The sequence below is a fragment of the Clupea harengus genome, chromosome 5, assembly GCF_900700415.2.
Source record: "Clupea harengus chromosome 5, Ch_v2.0.2, whole genome shotgun sequence".
NCBI classification, from domain to species: domain Eukaryota; kingdom Metazoa; phylum Chordata; class Actinopteri; order Clupeiformes; family Clupeidae; genus Clupea; species Clupea harengus.
Genome location: NC_045156.1, coordinates 8,489,750 through 8,514,427, shown reverse-complemented (window position 1 = coordinate 8,514,427; position 24,678 = coordinate 8,489,750). Strand labels below are relative to the sequence as shown.

Sequence of the window (24,678 nt, the reverse complement as noted above, 5' to 3'; positions counted from 1 at the left end):
ACGTGATCGTTCTACACCAATGAGGTAGCTGCTTTTTGTCAACAGAATGGCAAGATGGCGGCTCCCGTGGTTAGATTCAACGTTACCGATAAAGAGGAAAACACCCGAACATCCTCAAAAGTGGGCTAAATGGATTCTAAATAGTGCTGTATGCTTAGCCGCGTCCCATAAGAACAATGAGGCAAATATACGATAATGTTATGCTTATGTTAAGTCATTTAGATCAAGTTTGACATACCTGGGAATACACCTTACTGACGATCTAACATAACACCCAGCACACACTGAAGAAATCAAGGCAAAGACTGTACTTCCTACGTCAGCTGAGGAAGTTCAGAGCATCAGCACCCATCAGCTGTGTGTCCTGACAGCATCATCACTTGGTATGGGAACTGTACAGCCTGTGACTGCAGTGCCGCATCATCAGAGCACCTCTCCCTATTCTGCAGGAGACCTACAAGAGAAGACTACGTACCAGGGCCCAAAGTATTGTAAAGGACTCCTAACATCCTGACCATGGACTTTTCAAAACACTGAGGTCAGGCAAACGTCTCTGCTGCTACAAGACCAGAACAGAGAGACTGAGGAGGAGCTTCTTTCCTCAAGCATTCCGTATCCTGAACACACACAATGACTACATGCTTTACGTTAGTATTTCTATGTATGTGACAAATAAACCTCCTTCCTTGTATCAATAAAAGGCAGTAATTGTACTTATACCAATGACCATTTGTTCGTTCGTTCATTCATTCATTCATTCATTCTTCCACAAATGAAAACAACACTGATGAACCATAAAAACAATCTTTATGAAATATGATATATAAAACTGTACAAAACTAAATAAGAAATAACAGATTAAGGACACTCAGTCCTCACTGTCAGTGTCAGGAGAGTTATCTTCCAGTTCCTCAGTTTCTTTTGTGTTGGCACAATTACAGCAACGACATAAGTCTGTGTAACACAGTCCTGCAGAAAAACAGGAACATCTTCCTGTCTCACAGGCACCTTTGCAGCCGCAGTGTATCACATGCAAAACACTGTCAGGGGCCGGATTTCTGGTCATCCAGGTGCAAGGTCCCATCCTCTATTTGCCAACCACATTCAGCAGGTGATGGAGCACTTATATTTTGTTTGCTGATGACACCTTGGTAATGTCAATGATACGTGTCCTGTTGCCAGTCCCTGTGAAAACATATAAACTGCATGGCAAATATGTCTGCACACTTACAGCAATGACTGCCACATCAGTGTCAGAGCTCTTGATAATGACAGCTTTATGCTCCCGTGCAGCATGTTGTGCATGTAAAAACAACAACAGGTCTTCAACAACACGAACAGACTGTACACCCTCCTTAACAGTCACACAGTGACATTGATTTGTATGTGCGATGTACAAGCAGAGGTTTTTGCCCACTATTGTAAGGTCTGCATTTTTCCATGCAACATACAGGAATTCGGCAAGTGCTTCCTTATTTGTTCCTTCTGAGAGAAACTTTTTCCATTGGGTTGGGGTCCTCTGATCCGGGTCAAAGATTTGTATGCGTTGTGACCCTGCATCAGCTCTACGTGACCGTTCTAGGTTTTTGATACTGATGGGGGAAATCACGAGTCAGCCTCTTCTTCAACATATCCTGTCTGCAACACAACAAAACAGTGACAATTAAGAGTCACAGGAGTATCATGAAAAGCAGAGAGTGGTGGAGGTGGTACAAGACATTACAGGCTAGAACCTATCTGCCATACAGCACATTTAACACCAAAGATGCCCAAGAAAGGCACACAACATCACTAACCACACCACACACACACACACACACACACACACACACACACACACACACACACACACACACACACACACACACACACACACACACACACACACACACACACACACACACACACATCAGCTATTCTCCTTGTTGCCAACTGGTACATGTCTGTGCAAACAGCAAGACTTAAAAACAGTTTCTCAGGCCTGTCACACACATGTTGTGTAAAGCTGGACTTGCACATGACAAATAATAAGACTTGAGAGAAAAATGCATTGCAGTTACCTGTAGTTTGAAGCATCAAGACCTTCATTTGCTTTCACCAGTTCAATGAAGGCCTTCCTCAGCTGGCCCATTCTCAGCACCTCTTGGTTGACAAGCAGCCTTTGGCGAATGATCCTCTCACAGAATATCTTATAGCCGACATCAAACGTGGGCTCATTCCTAGAACACATATGAATGAGAAGGAAAGAAATGAATAAGTGTTGTGATTGTGTGCACATACAACAGAATGCAGATTGAATATAATATAACTTATATAATGTTAAGTTAGTAGCTCCTTGAAATGCAATATAATAAATAACTTACTGTTCTTTCTCTGGTTTTTCAGGCCTCGTCAAAAACCTGGTGTACTGATTATAACAGCCTTTGTGGTACTGCACCTCCAGAGCCACACAGTCTTTGTCTTTTATATGCAAAAGAATACTTTGGTCATCCTTCAACTCTGCAGCTTTCTGCAATTGGCCTTAACAAAACAAAAAGGATAACTCAATGAGTTCTCACACATAATTGTACCTTTCAGTCACTCAACCACAGTGTGTGTGTGTATGTGTTTACCTGCTGTTAATGTTTCAGCCTTTGACAGAGGATCCCTTTGTCGTTTGCCTGCTCGGTTGATGAACTTCTCCTTTTTTTGGCAAATTATGCACAGGGCAGGAAGAACGGGGCCAGAGCCTGCGATTGGCAGCCCTGACCTGGATCGCAGTTTCTTTGTTGGACTCGTGGCCCTAGAAGTTGATGGAATGGCCTCGTGGTCTTCCGTCGCTTCTTGTCTCTCACGTGCGAGACGTCTTTCCACCTTGGATGGATTTTTTGTCCGTAAATCTACGGTAGCATGTGTGATGGAAACCAGCATCCTCGGGATTATTTTCAAATCAACACAGTGTTTGAAGTTCTCAGCCATGTCTCGAGACTCACCCTCCAACCCGAGCCACGTTTGTAGGCTTGTCCTGTATGTATTCCATCGTGTAGTGGTGAAATAATGTACCTCCTCGTGCTTGACTGAAGTAATATGCATAAAACAATGTTTGTTTTTTGATTTATTAAGACATTCCGGTGTATTTTCTTCGTCTTCCGTACTGCTCGACGAAGGCATGGTGGACGCCATCTTGCAACTCTGTTGACAAAAAGCAGCTACCTTATTGGTGTAGCATGATCACGTGTCGAAAAGTGCCAGCACTCGCGACCAAGATACTTGTGCGCTCTGAAGAAACTAGTTCGGCATAAAACATAGACGCACCAAAAATTGACTGGAAAGTCAGCGACGAACTTTTTTTTGGTAGCTAAGCACGACTCTTTCTTTTTTATGAACTAAATATTGTGTAGATGCACGCCTGTGGAGCGGGATTCGTTTTCTAAAGGACTTTTCGTGCTTCACATTGCGGCCTATTAATAGGAATTTAGGTTAAGTTACACTTGACTGAAAACACATTTTTACCTTTTCCACTTGAGCATCCTTCAATAGTTATCTTGATAATGTAATAGACTACTCTGTAAAAGATGTATTTAATTTCCCTCGGGATAAATAAAGTATCTATCTATCTATCTATACTCTGCTAACCACGTACTACCTTCACCAGTTGGATAAGTTGAAGCAGTCAGTGGTCTCCTTCCACCAATTCACCTTGGACTTGGTGACCACATAATCGTTCTGTATTACCTATTTGTATTAGCCATTTCACACAATTCAGAAAAACGAAAACGTGCAGGAATTATAGGCCTGTAATTAGGTGAACTGTCCCCCGCGCCCCCTCCCCTTCCCCCTTCTACCTTCTCACTCAGGATCTGTCCACGGCACCTTCTTAGCGAGCAGAGGCGCCTGCAGCTGCAGGGGGCGCCAATTTCCACACACAGTGATATGATAGATAATAGAAAACCGCTTCGCGGCCCAGATACATTTTTGTAGTGCTCTTGCCGCCCCCCACGTCTTATGAAAAAGTGCCGCCCCGGGCGGCTGCCCGGGTCGCCCGTGCCTAAAACCGCCCCTGATGCCCGCATAGAATTAAGTTTTTTCTACACCTGTATTTTTATCTGTATTCTTTTGTGACAATAGTTCCATAATACTAAATGGGCATGCAAGCCCCTCAGAGATTCACTCAAGGGCGTCAGCAGCATTTTGAGAGTGGGGGGGGGGACATTTTGGCAGGGGGTCTGGAACTTCTCCCCCAGAAAATTTGAAAGCGCATTCTGGTGCATTTACCATGTTTTTAGATAGAAAATGATCTCGCCCTTTCACACACCCCCCCCCCCCCCCTGCAATTACTGACTACTATTATATTCTGGTAGACTGGGTAAACCCAGCCCGATCTGCAATCTTAAATAAGATTGAACTTGGTCTGGTGATAGCCAGGATAATGTGTTGGTGTAATATACAGAATGCTGACACTGACAACTTTGGCACTTTATTCTCCATTTAATGAGAGCAAAATTGGGTAAAGGAGGATTTAAAAAGTCGTTAGAAAAACTAGCATGTTAGCTAACGTTAACTCCAGATTAGCTCACGGTTGTTATGGCAATACAAAAAACCACCAGCGTTTTTTTAGCTACTTGAAAAAAACCTCCTGGTCATGGCTTTCTGCCCGAAACAGACGCCTAGGTCTGAACACGGCCAAAAGCACAACATATTTCAGACCCAGATTAAGAAATCAACAAATGCTGTTCCATGGGTAAATAAAGTATGGTATTGCCTAGTGCTAGTTTTAGGTAAATAGCTTGCTTATCTAGCTATAACCATAATGTTTGCAGAAGGATCTTTGTGACTTAATGCTATTACAGCCAGAGAATGTCTCATAAGGGTGCTTTGGCCACTAAAGGGAAAACTTGGGCAACTCTGACTTACTTTCCTCTTCCTCGAAAAAACCTCATGTCCATCTCGTCTGTGGGACAGTCTATGTCTGAAACCAAGTCAAGTGCTAGCTGCTAGCGAGACGCTTCGATCAAGAAGTATGGGAGTTGAATCTGCGTGCGTGATGTGTAGGAAACCAGCAAAACGCGGAGTGGATTTCTATTGCTATGGGTATTCCCCCTACCGATAAAATGGAACGGATTTGATTGTGAGGCAATGGAAAGAAAGAACGCTGGGCTAGTAGACCAGTCATGCACTAATATTTTGATGGCAAATGTGGGGGGGTCCAAACGACTTTTTTTTTAAAGTGAAGGGGACGTGTCCCCCCTAAGTTATATTGTGGCGACACTTGTATAAGAATACGCAAAGTATGACTGAAGATAGTAGCATATTTATCCAATAATACACTGAGAAACTAAAGAAACCCACATGATTGAGAATGAGTCTGATGGTTTATGGTGTAGCCTATATGTTGTTTTGTATTTGAATGACATGAATTTCCCCCAAAGAGGTACATGCAAAGTTTGACTGTTTAGACAATAGTCTTTTTAATATAAAAAATATGGTGTTATTGTTAAAGAGGGAAAGACACTGTATGAAATCCTCTGTTATGGATCTACCGGGGTTCATTTTAACTGAGGATGAGCAAGGTCATGTGACCACAATAATCATACTGTTACCTTATTTGAAAGCAGATGTGACACTGATTCAACAAATGGGAAAACATACAAGTTCATTATGCGGTGTGTTATTAAGAATCAATCAATCTAGGCCTCCACGAGGAAGCTCCTCATAAACACCCATGTTACATTGGCATAATGGGATGTTTCATGTTGAGGCTACCTGGTGCCTGTCCTCTTAACATAATTGATAAGTTATGTTAATAATGTGTAAATAGTCTAAGCCAACTGATGCAAAATGTAACGATAGGCCTACAGTTAGTAGCTGCAAAAGGTGGAAACACTGATATCCCAGCTTATCGATTGGCTATTAAACATTCGCTTCAGACTGGCATCTTTTCTCAGAAGTTGTTGAATAGGGCTGCCTGGCCTGTCGCTGAGCTGATTTGGTTTTGTTTTCTTAAAGCTTCTTGTTTGTATTGGTAGGCTACACTCTGTTGCACAGTGATATTAAGCTACCTAAAGTAGGCCTACTTGCAGCACAATTTTTTTATTTATTGGTTGGCTGTTGATTACCACTCAAAATATAAGTGACAGACAATTCTTAACTGACATGGTGTAGTGCGTAAAAGGCAATGTGTGAGTAGATATCTGGACACAAACTAACATTAGTGCCTTGTTGTAGGTTATTACCGGCTAAGTTATCTAACATTAGCTGTTTAGGCCTACCTGCTGTGATGGTCAGTAAACGAGTGGTTTGTTATGGTAGATATCAACATACCTTGTCACTTTGACACAAGCAAAACATCTGCTGGAATGTAAGCTGTAAATAATACACAGTGTTGGTGCTTTCTTTATTTATTAAAAAATAAATGAAAATACAGCGTAAGTAACGTTATCCATGAAGTCGGTTGAACTGTTTGATGTTATGTCACCCTGTTGCTTTTCGAGTTACCTTGTTATGTTGAATCACCACAAACAAAATATCCACTGAAATATAGGCTTTAATGAATCCACAGGACAGCTGATAACTCAGTTGTGTAAACGTAATGTCATGGTTGTAATGAAAGTTTATATTATACAAAGCGACCATCTGTCTATCTAGTACAGCTTGCAGAGTGAGTGATGTCACAATAGGCGAACATTCCATCATTCATTTCAATGGGAAAAAAGAGGGATTAAAAAATGACAATAACGAAAGAACAACTGGGGGCAGTGCAATCATTTTTGCAAGAGCACTCACTGCACAGGATCAGGACGAACGTGTCAGAGTTGGAGTGGTATTGAGATCTCAAAAGTGCCAGGAGCAGAACCGACGCCAAAAAAGTGCGAAACAATGAACATTTTGATTAAAAAAATTAAGAAGAGCAATAGTGTAATGGCGTCAGCAAATCGGGCTGGTAGTTGTTCTGTAATCCTGCTGACAAACTGGTAATAGGTTATAACCATAAAACAAAACCAGTTTCACAAGCCCATTGTCTATAAAGATCACATTGAGCGTAGACGACATACCACTCATTCTTGAGATTGCCAGAATACCATTCAACCAGACACTGGCCAGTCACGCATGTAGGCTATAATTCAAATATGTAATTCTCTGTCAGAATACACACACCACAGAGCAGTAGAAATAATTACTCCGACACACCCTATCTGACTTCAGCCAGATGTCTGGAAGCCCTTGGAAGAGAGTCTTCTTGATTAACCTGACCCTTAAGAATCCTCACCTAGATGATTCCACTAAATCACAAAGTGATGAGCTGGATTTCATCTGACCTCCAAAATATCTACAAATGCTTGTTTTTTGTTGGTTAAGCACAAAGGCAAAGGGTTCTGTATTTTCACCTGTCAGTGAAACTTGCTATTGCCAACATATATCTGATATCTACAGCTTCTCAGTAAGTACATGGAGAGGTGTATTGAAAATGACATATTTTAGCAGACCTTTACAATAAATGGCAAAAACGGAAAACCAAATGACTAGCTCAAGCATGCAGTTACATAGTCATGTCTAGGTAATGGTATCATGTCAAAAACTCAATCTTAGGTAGTGCAGAAATTCAAATTGGTGAAGTAAGTGAATGGAGGTGTACCAACATCTTTTCAGTTTGTCCATGAAAGTCTTTGGCAGTTTGTGAGTGGTCTAGAATATTCTGCCCACTTCAGCTGGAGTCTTTCACCAGTTAAACTAGGCTTTTCTCATTCTGTCCAATCAAAACGTTCAGGGAGAGAAGAAGGGTGGGGCCTTCTTTTCATCCATGCCTGTTGGTGTTAGCAACAGGTTGTCACTGTGGCCCTCCTCGTCTTCTGATTGGATGGTGGGCGTTTCTGCTCCTTCCCCATTGGTCCCCTGACTGTCGTAGGATGCGGCAGAGGATGTGGAGGAAATCCGGGACTTGACTGAAGAGCTGTTTGGAACATGCAGAGTGAATCCATCCTCACCTGGCTCCTCCTCCTCCTCCTCCTCCTCTTGACCTGCAGACAAGGACAGCATGTGATCAGTTAAGAAGCCACTGAGGTCAGTGTGTCAAGATGTGCTCATGTAGCTGAACTGGTGAAGCAAGGCTCTAACAACACCCAAGCTATGGATTACCCAGGGGGCAAACTAACCTAATACATATATATACATATAAACTAACCATACATATGTATATGGTTGTCCATGAAGTTTTGTCGAATGCTGCTTGCAGTACATATATACCGGTATATATATATATATATATATATATATATATATATATACACTGTACCTGTGCAGTTACTTTAGTACTATGTATATACACATATATATACACTGTACCTGTAATGTACTGCAAGCAGCATTGGATCAAACTTCATGGACAACCATGGAACTGTTGTGCACACTCACACGAGGGAGTGCATGTCATCTAAAGAGTGTGTTCGTGTTCAAGGCTCAGGTTCCTGACTTACTCAATTAGGAATTAGCACCCCAGAGCGCAGCTGACTCTGGGACAGACTTGGCTAACACCTGTCCAACAGGTGACCCTGATCTGGCTGTCGTGAATCTGTGCAACAGAGAGATCTCAGCCCTCATTCTGACCAGGGGGGTATTCCAGGAACATGGTTTTGTAACAAACCTGGCTAAGTTAACTTTTGTGCTTTGTGCTTGTGCTTGTGTTTGAGTTTTTAGTTTGAGTTTGAGTTGGTGTTGGTGTTGGTGTTGGTGTTGGTGTATGTGTTGGTGTATGTGTTGGTGTTGGTGTTTGCGTTTGCATTGGTTGGTGTTTGCGTTGGTTGGTGTTTGCGTTGGTTGGTGTTTGCGTTTGTGTTTGTTTACCTGGCAGGGAAGAGGCCAGCACCCCATCATCTCCTGCGGCGCTGAAGAACACGTCCAGGGCGTCCTGATCAGAGAGGTCCAGGAGCTCCAGCTGCTCCAGCATGTCCACGTTCACCTCCATGGATGAGATGCTGCCGATGGGGGCTGCACCGAGGGACAGGAGCCCACAGGAAGGAGAGGAAGGAGGAAGGTGTTCAAGAGTGTTTTAAGCTGTTTCTAAGTGTTATAAGTGTTTTGAAACTATTTTTAAGCAGTATTTTAGTATTCATAGTTTTCTCTGTTTTTGTGGATGGGTCTGTGAGCAGGTACATACAGGCCTTTGGGGCTTGTTGTTGAATGACGTGTGCGTGTGCGTCTGCGGGTGTGGGTGTGGGTGTGTGTGTGTGTGTGTGCGTGTGTGTGTGTGCGCGCGTGCGTGTGCATGTATGTGTGTGCGTGTGTGAGCGTGTGTGTGTGTGTGTGTGCTTGTGTGAGTGTGTGTGTGCTCGTGCGTGTGCTCGTGCGTGTGCTTGTATGTCTGTGCGTGTGGGTGTGTGTGTGTGTGTGTGTGTGTGTGTGTGGGTGTGGGTGTGTGTGCGTGCATGTGTGTGTGTGTGCTTGTATGTCTGTGCGTGTGCTTGTATGTCTGTGCGTGTGGGTGTGTGTGTGTGTGTGTGCATGTATATGTGTGCGTGTGTGTGTGAGGGTGTGCATGTGCGCTTGTGCTTGTGTGAGTGTGTTCAATCATTGGTGCCACTCACGTCTCTTGTAGTCTATCTGCAGGTGTGAGGAGGACCGGTAAACATCCACGTCGTGCTGAAAGACCTCCTCAAAGAAGAAACGCTGCCTCTCTCTCAGCTTCATCTGCTGGGAACCGTCCATCTCAGATACCCTCTGAGCATGCTCCGTGTCCGCTGGTGACACACAAGAGCCCACATCAATTATTCACACATCATCATCCAACATATGCCTCAGAATAGCATACACAAGATAAAGGCTGACTCTATTCTACCAGTAGGGGGCAGCAGATGACTGATTGAATAGGGGGCAGTAGAAATATCGAGACGATACAAATATTCCACTTTTTCCTTATGTATCATCGAAGATAAACACTGCAGCATCAGTGCACACAGTATGTCGAAATGTATGTACAAGATGCCGTTTTACAGCACAGTGCATACACAAGCACAAATCTAGTTAAATCAGTCCCCTGGTGGTGGTAATACACTGGCTGATCATTCCCTCTTAGTGTTAAGTGCTCTTCATGAGTAAATATTTGGTTGAAACAATGTGTTACTCCCATATCTCCACATGACAGGGAAACGTTTATGGCTGTAGGAGTGAACTTCTATTATTGTGTAGTTTGTGTGTGGTGCATTGCATTGAAATCTTTCATTTATTACAGTTTATTTCGTTCGCTCACACACACAATAACTGGACCTGTTAACTAAACATCCCAAACAATGCCGCCATCATTTCCCAAAAGTATTCCCAACACTATTCCCCTGTTCTCACACATGATTCCGATTTGTGGCTGCACCGTGTGCTCATTTAGAAAGCATTCGCTTTCAATAACACAATAACTCAAACTCGAACACAGTTAACACAAAATTGTCAAAATTGTTCTCACACCAGTCAGAACCTCAGGATAGATAGATAAAAATGGCCATGGGCCAATCAGAACCTCAGGATAGATAGATGAAAGGGCCATGGGCCAATCAGAACCTCCGCTTAGATAGATATAAGGGCCATGGTCCAATCAGAACCTCAGGATAGATAGATAAAAGGGCCATGGGCCAATCAGAACCTCAGGATAGATAGATAAAAGGGCCATGGGTCAGTTCATTTGGTTTGGAGCAATGGATCCACAAAGACCTTTCTTTATATACAAATTGGTTTATATTGGTAAATACATAGAAATGTTTTTAAATGTATTCTACGTTCTCATGCATATTTTTACAGTACGTTTACTTTTCCACGAAATTTCAGTTTATTTTACTGCAGTACATTGAGGAATAAAATGTTTTGAAAATGTAAACATATGTATGTGTCTTTATATTGTGTTCATCATGTAAAGGGGGGAAACCATAAGCGCCAATTCTCATTACACAGTATCAAGTTTTTTCCGGTAGTGTTTGAGTTAATCTCACTAGTGTGTAAAGCCTATTTTGTAGTGTACGTGTATTTGATGGCTTTTGTGTGATGTCTGAAAGCAAAGTTTGATTTAGATGTAAGATTACATGGTTTCGAGAGAAGAGTTCAGTTTTAAGATGGAAGTTTAAAGTTCTTGAAGATGAGTGTGCAGTTATGCATTTGTGTTTAGAGTTTTGGGAAATGGAGCATTCTTTCTTGGCAATCAAGAAACACTGTAACAGTTTAAGCCCATTGTACCAAAGGGCTCTACTTGTTTAGTGGGACCTTGTGATCTACTGGCATTTATGACCAGGACAGCCCCTAGAGCACTTCACAGTCACTGAGGAAAATGCCACTTAGTGGAAATCATGAGGAACTGGACAGCGTACAAATACACTTCGCTAAGCGATGACTCATGCGATTATAAAATTGCTTACAAAACACCTGCAGGACAGTAATGACATTAAATCCCTATGCTGCTGACAGCCAAACACTAGTTCACTGTTACAAACACATCGCATGTATCACTCTTCCGCCTGTGTTGTGTTTGTAGTCCTCACATTCTTTCCTGTGGAAGTGAATGAGTAAATTAGTTTCTGTATTTATCTCCCTGGATGTGGTCTGCGTATGTGAATGAGTGGTATTGTATCTGTGAAATCCTTTAGGCACATGCAAGGGCTCTTTATCTAAGTCTCCTGCAGCAGGATTACAGAGGAGTGTGTTTCGCCAGTGGCTCTATGACTTAATTACTTTTGGAGCTACTGACGTAAGTGTGTCTCGGTGGTGTGAGAGTGAATGTGTGGGTTGGTGTGTGTGAGTGTGTGTGTGAGTGTGAGTGTGTGTGTGTGTGTGTGAGTATGTGTGTGAGCGTGAGTGTGAGTGTGTGTGTGTGTTAGTGTGTGTGGGTGTGTGAGTGTGTGTGTGAGCGTGAGTGTGGGTGAGCATGAGTGTGTGTGTGAGTGTGTGTGAGCATGAGGGTGTGTGTATGTGTGAGTAGGTGCTTTATCTATTTCTCTATTATTTCATTACCATTGAGTTACTGGCGCAAAACAAATCTGTCTGTTTCTAAGCACATCTTTGTTTCTCTCTGTGTGTCCCAGTTTATTGTTTGGGTGTATGTGTGTGTGACAAAGAGAGAATTTGTGTGTGTGTGTGTCCCATCATCAGCATCTGGTGTCCCTTGCATAGCCCTCCACTGCACCACATGCCTCCTAGACTGTCTGACTACCTGCTGGTCACACAATAACCAGACATCTGAGCATCAGCCAGTTCCTCAGAGCATAACAGTCAGATGTCTTTCTTCTTTTTCTTTTTTTCTCTGTCTGAGAGTGTGTGTGTGTGTGTGTGTGTGTGTGTGTGTGTGTGTGTGTGTGTGTGTGTATACATGTTTGTGATTGTGTGTGTGTGTGTCTGTGTGTGTGGGGGGGTGTTTGTTTACATGCGTATGTATGCCCAGTAATTCTGAATGTCTCTGCCATCAACAGTATCTGGTGTCCTCTGCATAACCCTTGAAGCTCTGCACGACCCCAGCCATACCGCCTGCCACCTAGCAACAGCTACAGAAAAGGACAGGACAGGGGAGGAGACGGGACACGTTTGGACATGTCTGCCAGCCCTGAGCATGCCCTCCATGTCTCTCGTCTCTGTCTGTCTCAGGCAGCCCCCTGAGCAGGACACACACAGCCAGGACACTCGCTGACCTTGCACTCACGACAACTCTGCTCATTGCTCTTTCTAACGTCTGTCTACGCGGCACATCAGAACACAGCTTACTGAGACGCAGAGTGACAAGCCACCCGTAACTATTTAGCATTTATGCCTAAATACAATCATGTTTGCAGTTATCACTCTTCACACTCAACTAAAGTTCAGTGAAAGCTTCAAACACGTCAGTATTTTTGCTACTGGTTCATAAGAAACAATAGAATTTGAAACTGTTTGCTTTGACGGCCATATTTTTATCCAGCTTGTGTTCTGCACTGCCATGGCGCATCCTTGAACATTAAATCTGGTTACCATAGATAGGCGCAGCTGAAACAACAGTATAGCTTGTGTGCCAGTGCTCCATGCTGTCTGTCTCGGCATGCGGCGCCCTGCCTTGCAACAGCTTATCAATATATATTGAACACCTCAGGAACCGCATCCAGGGGATTGCAACATAATTAGAAGCCTCAGATGGGGCTTGGGCAAATTGGATCAGGCTTTTAAGTCTAAGCTAAATTAGGAATCATGTTAAGGTTATCCAGCCTCGCCAGAGAGAGTATGCCACAACCAGTTTGCAAAGACGTATCTCACACACTTATGAAACGTTTTTGGTGGAGACACACACACACACACACACACACATACAGTACACATAGAAACACTGTATAAGCACATGATTTTGAAACATAGACAGGTGCTTTACTACAAAGATACTGGATAAGCCAGTGGGTTAAAAGTCACCACGCTGTATGTCACACTTGTATTGTCCTATTATAATGCTATTTCTAATAGTTATTCATTGCTGTAGAAAGGATGTGGATGTCCATTGTGAATAGAGAGATCTGTGAGGGCATGTTAGATAAGATCGGATTTAAATGGTCAGGAAAGGTGAGCGTGAGCAACAAGAAGAGCATGTGTGTTTGTGTGTGTGTGTGTGTGTGATGGTGTTTGCATGCAGGTGCATGCATGAGTGCATGCAAGTGTGAATGTGTTTGCATGCGTGTTGTTAGATTCCAGTGATATTTCCTATGTCCCTAAAAACTTGTATATGGCCCTCTCGTCCTGTTGATGTGTGGAGGCCCACATTCTTTGGTTGTGTTAGAACGGAGGGAGGCCATATGCCGACCCACCCGGAGACAGCGCCGCTGTGGAATGTATATGTTGTGAACCATCCTAGACCTGGCTGAAGGACATTGATGGACTGTCATGGCCATGTATGTGTACGAGTGTACGTGTCAGAAGAATTGTTATACATTTGTGTCCGTTTACGTAATACCCATAGTTAAATTAGGTGGTGCCCAACGCTCCACGTTCAGACTTCAGCTCGCGGAGAGAGAGACGGACATCCATCTCCTGAAGACCCCGACACACGGCGACTCTCAGAGCTCTGTTCCACTTAGACTTAGAATACTTAGAATACTTAGACTCAGTAAAGTACTTAGTGATATTTCCTGTCTGCTACAATAAATATCTTGGCTCAGATCCGAACCGCTCCAGCTTCCTTGATTGCAACAACCAACTACACCACCCTTTAGAATTAAGTATAATAGACTGAATATAGAAAAGAATCTAACAGTGTGTGTGTGTGTGTGCGTGTGTGTGTGTGTGTTTGTGCTAGCCTTTTCCACCTTATTGCTAACCTCCTGACCATTCATCATCCCTTTTAGACACCCAGACATTCATAATACCCTGCAATGTTTACTCTCGTCTGTCTCACGCACAGACCATCTCCATGAGTCCCCCCAAAGTCCCTTCCTCTCAGGTCACTGTGCCAACGGATGCCAGCTAATGCCAAACGAAACCCAGCATGCCTTGCTGACTCAACCCCGTACTGCCAGTCTGCCACTGCCACACTTGCTGCCAGTCTAACACTGTGCCAACCGTTGGAGAGCTACCAGCTCACAGGACTATAGCCAACTGTCAGCTTCCTGAGTGTTCTCGAACACAGCATTCTAAAAACAGTGTTTCGTTAAATAGAACGCTCCCATAAGACTCAAACTAAACTTATCCTGCCAAGATAATACTGGTGTTGGGGAGGGGAGGGGGAGATCTGAGAACTTACAGGGAGTAAATAGTTATTTGCTGGGATCACTGTGTGGTTTGAGTGGAGGGACGTGACCCCAACCCCCTCAGAGGCATCCCGCGAGACTGAGCCATGTTAACCGATACTCTTTTTTCCCTCATCTTTTCCAGCAATTTGACATTTCATAAAAAGTCAGTCCTTCTCTCAGGTCTTTCCAGGTTTATGTAAGCGCACAGAAGAGGAAGGGAAGAGAATGAGAGAGAGAGAGCGAGAGAGAGAGACACGCTTGCCTGGCTGGCTACTCCTCTGCAGGGGTAATGGAGACAAGGAAGAGATTACGTAACACCAGAGTAGTTTGTCTTAAGGCATGGAGGCAGCGGCAGAAGGGCAGGATGTCTCTCTCTCTCCCTCTGTCTATCTCTCTCAGTACATCTCTCTCTCCCTCTCTCTATCTCTCTCAGTACATCTCTCTCTCTCTCTCTCTCTCCATTGGGGTTTTTAGCAGGGTTCGCTGGGGAGCAGAGATCAAGCCATATTCAAAAGGGCAGCTTGTCCATGCAGTGCCTCTGCAGGCTCAGTCTCACTCCAGGCATCCAGTGCTGAGATTCAGGTCAGTGTAAGGGCCTGAGAGCGTGGTGTGGTCAGTGTAAGGGCCTGAGAGCGTGGTGTGGTCAGTGTAAGGGCCTGAGAGCGTGGTGTGGTCAGTGTAAGGGCCTGAGAGCGTGGTGTGGTCAGTGTAAGGGCCTGAGAGCGTGGTGTGGTCAGTGTAAGAGCCTGAGAGCGTGGTGTGGTCAGGGTAAGGCTAGCATGGTGTGGGAGGGCAAGGCTAGCATGCAAGATGCCTCTCTCAGCGCCGGCTTATGTAAGCAGAGATGGCATGCTTCACAAAGGTGAACGGTCATGCTATGCCATGCCAACAATGAAGCAGCCAGACTAGTCCGTAGTGCCCTCTTAAAAGCGAAATTGTGGGCATTCATGCAGTGCTTTGCATGGTGTTAACCGTGAAAAGAAAAAGGTCCATTGCAAGGAAGAGTTGAATGGCGCCTCTTTTTTTTGTGTCTTCATAGAAAAATGAAAATAAATGCAAATATGGCAAGTCAAGCAGCTAAATACAAATTCAAGTCAACCGGGTTCACTCTCTCCATCAGTCCTTCTATTGAAAAGTCTCTTGTATAAGGCTTTTTCAAGAATGGAATTAGTTGTACACGCATCACATAATTATCTTGGGACAACGAAGAATTTCATAACAGACTTCTCCTTGCATAATACTAAGAAATCAAACATGTCCATTCAAATTAGCCGTGATCTGCTCGTATAGATCACTCCATGACTGTGATTGACAAAGTCATGAATAGTTTATGGCTAGAAGGCTACATTTAGAGAGCCACTACAGTCATGATGCATCGCTGTCAATAACACTCAATAACAACTGGTCAAAAACTAATAATCAAAAGCCCGGTCCAATTGATTAGTTGCGTCTGAGTGACCTTGTTGACCTTTGTAAGAGAGGAAAACAGTGTGTCACAGCATGAGGTCAGTGTGTCACACGGACACTGATGATTTCATTCCTTGGCCACATGGTTCTGTTTACGAGACGCTGGCACACTGGGTCCATTGAGTGGGCAGCGGAAGAGAGAAATTGCCCAGAGTGCCACAGTTTGACCCAGTAGGCCTTAGACGGCATGGGGTAAGAAGGGCCTATTGTGTGCAGTGAGAGGGTTAAAGGCTTTGACTCGCATTACTGGAAGTATGCTGTTGTATCTCTCTTCCCTTCTGTCATGGGTTGTCTTTGTCTCTTGCTCACCAACCTGTTACTGGAAGTGGACAGCCTTTCTCTCTTTCTTCTGTTTTTCTCTCTTTTGCTCTCTCCTAGTTTCTTTCGTTCTCTACTCCCTTCCTCTCCCTTTCTTTCTCTCCCTTTCTCTCGCTCTCTCTCCCTTTCTCTCTCTCTCTCTCTCTCTCTCTCTCTCTCTCCCTCATATGGGATCAGGGCTCAGCTCCAAACTGGCGGAGGTGGCATGGCTCTCTCCCTGGTCCACCACACAAAGACAGACCCCCAAATCCTCCCTTTAGAAAAGGGCGTCTTTTAAGCCAAAACACATTATTGCCACTCCTCCTCCTCAATGAGGTGTGAGAAAGACAGCCGGGAGGTTACCAATTCTCCTTACTGTGGGATTTGTAACCCAGGAAATAACAGAGTTCAGAGTTCACAGAGTCCCGGCACAGCTTTAAAAAACTGGACTGAGGCTGCCCAGTCACTCTCCCTCTCCCAGTCCCTCTCCCTCTCTCTCTCCCAGTCACTCTCCCTCTCCCAGTCACTCTCCCTCTCTCTCTCCCAGTCACTCTCCCTCTCCCAGTCACTCTCCCTCTCCCAGTCTTCCTGCCTGGAGACCCAGGGGCCCCATGCCATTCCCACTCAGCTCCACCACAGGATAAACAAAACACATTTCACTGGCTGTTTTGGGCTCTGCAGGCACAGGAAACGTCCTTTCCAGATGACCCAGGAGCTTCTGGGCCCCAGCGCAGGGGTGAGGGCCGGGCAGTGAGGGCCGGGCAGTGAGCCCGTGACCCGTCTCAGTGAGCTGCCCACAACCACCCTGGTTTCTGGTTCCTGGTTGCCATGACTCCAAACACCAAGCATTCAAAGACCCCTATTATCGTTAGGAATCGGAGGCTGCTCATTTCAAGGGGGTTTGGTGGATCATGAACACTCTGGTGTTTTCTCAAAGGCTCCAGTTTTAGTTGTGAGCCGCAATAATGGACCACAGGAAAAACAACATAAGAAAACAAGATAATTTGACTGCACAGAAATAAACTGCAACCTTCTTTCTCGTCCTCTGGTCTGGTCTGGTGAAAGAGTTATCCAGTGCTTGACATCACATCAGAAGTTATCATCACTTGTTATATAATGAAGAATGTATTATGTAAAAATATTAACACTCTGATGCTGATGTTCTAATGAACTGGACAGGCTCTGTTTCCACGCTGTCTTACGGTCCTAAAGTCCTACTGGTTCAGTCCCTTGTGCTCATTGCGTCAGGGCAGATATGACTGGGATCTTGCTGACTGCACCCAAGTCTTATAAAAGATGAGAGTTAGATAAAGGGAGAGAGAGAGACACGCACAGACAAATAGATAGGTAGATAGACATACATGGAGAGGGAGAGAGAGAGAGAGTGAAAAGAAAGAAAGAAGCAGGGTAGAGAAAGAGTGTGTGAGAGAGAGAGACACGCACAGACAAATAGATAGGTAGATAGGCATACATAGAGAGAGAGAGAGAGAAAAAAAGAAAGAAAGAGGCAGGATAGAGAGAGAGAGAGAGAGAGAGAGAGAGAGAGAGAGAGAGCAAGTTTCTATCCATCATGGTGATGTCAAGCAGCTTTGTGGCTGAATAAGGGTTTCACTTTGCCATTCGGCCCTTTGGGCAAGTGTGTACTTTTACACTTTAAGTCTTTTACGTCTGAGGGAGTGTATACTTTTACACTTTAAGTCTTTTACGTGTGAGGGTCGCGTTGTGTTCATTGTGTCCCCATCTCTCCTGGTCACGCTGAGCTGCTCAAGGCAGACTCACTGGTGTTGAGTGTCGAATCTTGAATCCACATCAAGGCCTATTTCTGTCTGTCCCTCACAGCATCCACGGCGTCCACCCTGATCACATTGCACTGCAGTGCCAGAGTGCCTTCTCTTGTGAAACATGAGTCAACTCGTGGACTGGCAACGGTGTGGTTGGACGCTAACGTCATCGTGTTGTCATCTGAAAGGTGTTTTTCGTGTCTCGTACTGAGTGTCTGTTTCGATGGTGGCAAAACAACAACAACATGGCAACACGCTTCTCAAAAACGCCCGCATGATCTCAGAGTCTCTCTCATCGAGTGTGTTTTACTTGGCTGGTACGGAGTGAAAGGGTGTGTTGCCGTTGAGCATGTTCTGATAGGGTGGAGTGAGGCTTGAGGTTATTATGGTATGAGTGGGTGCGCAGACGTCTGCTTTCTTTCTGCGGGTGTGGAACAAAAGACATTTAGTCCTTCAGATGTGCATGTCCACTTTGACGTATGTGTGTGTGTGTGTGTGTGTATGTGTGTGTGTGTGTGTGTGTGTGTGTGTGTGTGTGTGTGTGTGTATGTGTGTGTATATGTGTGTGTGTTTCTGTGTGTACTGTATGTATGTATATATATATATACATACATATATATACTGTATATATACATAGATATACTGTATACATATGGACATACATCATTTGCGTGTGTGTGTGTGTGTATAAGCGATTTCGTGTTGGTGACCCTGAGTGTGTGTGTGCATTTATGTGAGTATGTGTATCTGAAGCTTTACATGGTCGGCGTGCACGTGTACACACATGTGAATGGAACATACAGAAATAGAAGCGATGACAGAGTCATCTTTGTAGTCTGGTTCTGTCGGGTCAGCGGGACATGTCTAGGTCTATTAGGTTTGGGTTGATTACTGTCAGATGATGTCCATCTATGTCTACCCATAAGGCCTCAAGGCTTCAGCGCCGCCCTGCCTACCTCGACAGCCTATAAAAACCTCTCCCTCACTACATCTCAAAGTTAGCAACCAATCAGCGGTCAGGGAATGCTTGCTACAATCCAGTCTGCAAACTTGAGCAGCCTTCTGTTGCTACATTCTAAGAGCCACAATCAATGACTATTGTTGTTGGAGCTCATCACCAGAAAGCCAATCAGATATCCCGCAATTTCTTTTCTGGGTTCACGGAAAAGTCAACTGCCAATCAGAAGAGCTTGTCTTGCCCCTGCTGCAGTGGTGCTGCCAATCAGAAGTTCTTGTCTTGCCCCTGCTGCAGTGGTGCTCTCGGAGGCGAAGGCTGCGCTGAGGTGACCTGAGGGGTTTCTGGTTCTGGCCCAAGTCAGAGTGCTGAGTGCCCAGATTCACTCTACTGCATCATAACACGCCACAATACGGAACATCACTGGGTCGGGTTGCAGAGGTGCTGCTCAGCGTTACAGTGTAGCGTCAGCAAAAAAATAAATAAAAAGTAAACAAACAAACAAACAAGCATGTTGGTCTGTAGGACGAAGGAGCTTGGTTGGTATGTTGGAGCAGCTCCTGGGCCAAAGGTCTGATGTATGACTCACAGGCATTTCTGTCCTATCTGGACCCCCATCTCCCTCTCTATCTCTCTCTATCTCTCTCTCTTTCTGTCTCTCTGTCTCTCTATGTCTCTCTCTCTCTGTCTCTCTCTCCCCTCACTCTTCCTAACTTACTCTGGGCTTGGCTCCAAAAGTCTGAGAGTGAATTATTAATTGTGGTACTTGAGAGGAATCGTTTCTGTTTTGAGGGCTTGACAATAGGAGTGTCCAAGTGTGTGTGCATCTGTGTGTGTGTGTGTGTGTGTGTGTGTGTGTGTGTGTGTGTGTGTGTGTGTGTGTGTGTGTGTGTGTGTATGTGTGTGTGTGTGTGTGTGTGTGTGTGTGTGTGTGTGTGTGTGTGTGTGTGTGTGTGCATCTGTGTGTGTGTATGTGTGTGTATCTGTATCTGTGTGTGTGTGTGTGTGTGTGTGTGTGTGTGTGTGTGTGTGTGTGTGTGTGTGTGTGTGTGTGTGTGTGTGTGTGTGTGCGTGTGTAAGTGTGCATCTGTGTGTGTATGTGTGTGTGTGTGTGTTGGTAGGAAATGCATTCCATGACTACGGAGTGAAGCACAGGCCAGCACCATCACACTCAAAAGCCCCCCCCCCCACTCTGCTCTCCTCAATGGGGGCCTATTCTCTTCAGTGGAACTATTACTGGGTCACTCTGACTGACCAGAAAACAAGGAATGAGCAATGGCCTCTGGGAGATTACTATGAGAATGGGCCCAAAGAGGGGACCACTGTGTGACAAAAGACGCAGAATCCATTCATTTCAGACCTGCTGGCAGTGCAGGGTGAAAGAATGGCAGGAAGGTGTGTGATATCCGAGTCAGCAGCCTTTGCTTTTCGGCTAATCTCTCTGTTTTGACTTCATTGCAGTGTTTTGGGTAATCATGTCCACAAACACATCAAAGGTGCAGTGTGTAGTTTTTCACATGCAAAGCAACAAAATAGAAATGTTTCTTGACTTATAATTATATAATTTTAAGGCATGATAAAGTGTTTAATGAAAGCCTATTGGCATATTCATTTTAGACTTGGATTTGCTTCTTTCGAGGAAAAAATGTCAAATGTACAAAAATGATCTCTCTTCGTTTCACAGTAGAACAACTCTGCCATCCTGTAATATGAAGCGGGGAATTGAAGCATACAGGTTCGGGCGTACTCAGAAATCAGCTCCTCAGGCACGCACTCAGTGTCAGGGATGTAAGACTGCTCAAAACCGCAAGAAAGGCTTAATTTCCACTGTCTCAGCGTTGGATTCAGCACCGTCACCACCAGACCACCCCATCTGAAGGAACAACGTCTCATAAAGTCTAACATCACAAAGGAACGAGGCTGGAATTGGACCAGAACTGCCAAAATGAAAGATCTGCAGGAAGATTCCAGAACACTTGTTTGTCATAGAGTTGGTTAGAGTAGGTAAGCGCAAACCTACCTGTTCTCTGTAACATCTGAATCATGTGAGTTTGAAAGATCTAACAATGCCATGACCATTTTAGTGGCTGTCGTCCTGATGGTATCAAGACATGTCATAGTCAGATATCTAATTACGTTGGGTTTATGACATGTGCTGATCTAGGCCTCATGCCAAAAAGACTTATACAGAGTAACAGATATATTGTGTACGCTGTAAAGTCGCTGCTGTCTGTCGGACATATTTAAAGGGTATAATAAACAAAGAAAGCTTGTTGTTGAAGACATAAGTTATAGTAAAGGTATGTCCATCCACTATACACTTACAAGCAAAAATACTTCTCATTGCTTATGTCCTATGTAAACCCATTCATGAGTAGCAATGCCATTGGAAACTATTTCCACTGATAGCCCTGACTTGAATAGTAACTGAGGCCTGTATGTTTTAGGCTGCCATTAAGTGTGCCGGCTTAACATAGGCAGAGTAAGCCAGAGTCACATTCAACTCTCCTTGGAATACAGAGAGAACTTACAAGTCATGAACTGTGCATTCATGCAGTGGATTCCCCAAACATACACCACCACTTTCTCCAATAAACCAGTGCAGTCTATTGCTAAAACTACGGCCACAGTTCAGTTTAACTTTTTAACTTATTGTATATGTCTTGGTGAAAAAAAAAAAAAATTTACACACAGAAGCATTTTGACTGTCAAGTCTCAGTATAGACCCTGAAACACACAGATGCCAGCGCTCAACCACTGACGTGTTCTCCGTGCCAAGCTAAACATTCCCATTCCCTGCCTGGCCAAACATTCCAGAGGATCGCTATAGATCACCAGCTGGGTTTCCGAGAGGGGCCACCTAGCACGGATCGGGTGGCTGGCAGGTCATACACTGAGCCGATTTTGGGGCTGAACAATGACTCACCCCTCACCAGTCTGTGACCCAGGGCCTGCTGTGACCAATTTGATTTACAGTGTTACTGCATTGGCTGATCTCTCTGCAGAAACTGTGAATGGGGAGAGTCACTGTCACCAGGGCGCATCTGTTCAGAGCAACAGGCGAAGGCAGCCAAGGAAGATGTGGGAACGGGAAGTTCAAACGTGTGACTCATAACACAGCATATGAGTTAGCACCACGTGCTAATCCTGAAATATGCTTGAGGAAATGCATTCATCTGCTAAAGGCTTCACTCTCAGGAGTATCGTCCTGATCATCATTACTGTTAACCTGTTCAGAAATTGCCAGTGGAGCGTGGTCTTGGAGAAGTGCAGAGTATGTTGTATGTCCTGTTTACACTACCGAGGAAGTCACAGAATTGTACAAAAGAATGTACAGAATCGGATACACTTAAACAGACCGGAAACCAGTGTCACCATTCTATACTGTCAATGCACACACACATGAATGCACAGACATACAGTACAGACAGGCAGAGGCACACACACACACTCATACGTACGCACACACACACACACACACACACACACACACACACACACACACACACACACACAATGAGGAGGCAGTGAGGAGACCATTTGAAATCCCTATCAATTGACTTTTAAACTGTATAAACTTCCCTGCTTTAAATACAGACACTCAGGAAACCTGCATAGCTCCATACTCTTCAGACATAATAGTCAAACAAGTCCAGTGCTTGGACCGCTGCACCCAAGACTGAAATCAGCGGGGCGGCATCCAAATATGGAGCGGAGTTTGGGAGTCACTCCAAAACTATGTGGCTCTCAGAATAATACCCCTCGCTTCAGGCCTCTCTGAGAGCATGACTCTCACTTTAGGGCTCTCTGTGAGTGGAACTCAGTGGGAATGACTGAAATACACAGAAATACCCTTAAGACATTCATTGATTCATTAACAGAGGTAAACACTCAATACAAACATTCATGAATGCGCTCTCTAGGATGTTCTGTGTATTTCAAAAGTTAGTGATCAAAAGTGATCAAAAGCACTAGATACACCAGACATTATAAACTAGACAACCCCTAATGAAAAGCAGTGACATACAGTTTTAAATAGTGTCCCCATCACATTGACACTGAGTGAGCATTTAAAACAGGAGAAAGGTCAACACGGCCATAGTAGGCACTGGCACCAGAGTCAGATAAAGACTCAATACAATCAGATTTGTTCCTGGATGGTGTGTGTATTGTAGAGGTAAGTGATTGGTATGTATAACGGATTAAATACATCAATTATACATTAGAAAACAATACAAAGCGATGAAGTAGCACAGTAACACAGTGACCACTTCATGTGGAAAATGAGTGAGCATTCATAGCAAGTGCAGCCAAGTGAGCCAAGTGCAGCAAGTGCAGCCAAGTGAGCTGTGAGTTGTGAGTTTTGATTGTGAGTTGTGATTGTGAGTTGGTGGCAGTACCCTGTACAGTCCAAATAAGTATACTCACATGGTTGTCGCTTGTGCTGAAGGTTGGCGGCAGAGGCAGACATGATGATCCCAGCAGCTCCGGAGAAGAAGGAGTGATGCGAGAGAAGGAGAGGTGCGAGAGGTACGAGGGTCTGATGGGACAGCTGGCAGAGTCAGTGGGCTCCTCAACTCAGTAACAACAGAGATGGGATTCACCGAAACTTAATCCTTTCTCGTTGTCTCTCTCTCTTTCTCTCAGCCACTCTCTCTTACTCTTTCTCTACCCTGCCTCTATCTTTCTTTTTTCTCTCTCTATCTCTCTCTAGGTATGTCTATCTACCTATCTATTTGTCTGTGTGTGTGTCTCTCTCTCTCCCTTTCTTTATCTCTCAGTCTCTCTCTGTGACCTGCAGGAAAGTTGTTAGTGGGCTGCCTGGATTTTCTTGTCACTGCGGCAGGGCCGGCACCTCCTCCTGAATAAACTGCTTGTGCACAATCCCAATCCCGACCACAATGAGGCAGGTTAGGGTTTTATGGACCGTACCAAGTGGTCACTAACTGTAGGGGAAGAGCTTTGCATATTTAAAAGGGGCCGGGAGAACTGGTTAAAGGGATAGGTCACTTATTTTTTTCTTTTTTTTTTACTTTAGCGTTTTTAATACTTTTTTTTTGCTATTACTGTGATATATTGTTTTACCCTGTGAAGAACCTTGAGACTTCTTTGTATTTTAAAGTGTGCTATATAAATAAAATCTATTATTATTTATTATCATTATTATTGAGACTGAAACATATCTAGTCAGTCCCATGGCAGGTGATCATTATCATATCAGGTTTAATTTTTTATGTGGAACATCAAAGAGTAAGATAGCAGTGACTGAGTGTAGTGTCTCTTCCTATACACCATTTAATAAATGGGGGTCAGTTTTTTTCCCTGTCACTGACTGAATAACTTATCACTGACAAGCAAACCTTTTATGGGTTGTGGTTTGTTAGGATCCAGGAGAAAGAGAAAGGAGAATACTCACAATCCAAAACATCACATCTTCTCTGCTGGTCCCTCTCTCTCAGACTTTATTTATCTATTCTATCTTTCTCTCCCTCTC

General features: G+C 44.2%; 1 protein-coding gene across 1 annotated transcript; it reads right to left on the bottom strand.

Moving 5' to 3' along the window:
* Positions 1–6,505: 6,505 nt before the first annotated feature.
* LOC105909825 (dysbindin-like) lies at positions 6,506–24,678 on the bottom strand. The gene is made up of 4 exons (XM_012838489.3): positions 23,613–24,678; positions 9,558–9,710; positions 8,818–8,961; positions 6,506–7,994 (listed from the first exon to the last, which is right to left on the bottom strand). The coding sequence occupies exons 1-4, from the start codon at positions 23,653–23,655 to the stop codon at positions 7,741–7,743; spliced, it is 594 nt and encodes a 197-aa protein (XP_012693943.1). The 5' UTR covers positions 23,656–24,678; the 3' UTR covers positions 6,506–7,740.

Excerpts from the sequence above, each read along its gene's own strand:
- LOC105909825 (XM_012838489.3), bottom strand. The coding sequence starts at position 23,655 with ATGTCTGCCTCTGCCGCCAACCTTCAGCACAAGCGACAACCAT. Across the intron at positions 9,711-23,612 it reads TCAGCACAAGCGACAACCAT|CGGACACGGAGCATGCTCAG; the intron begins GTGAGTATACTT and ends GTGTGTCACCAG. Across the intron at positions 7,995-8,817 it reads GCTGGCCTCTTCCCTGCCAG|GTCAAGAGGAGGAGGAGGAG; the intron begins GTAAACAAACAC and ends CCTTGTCTGCAG.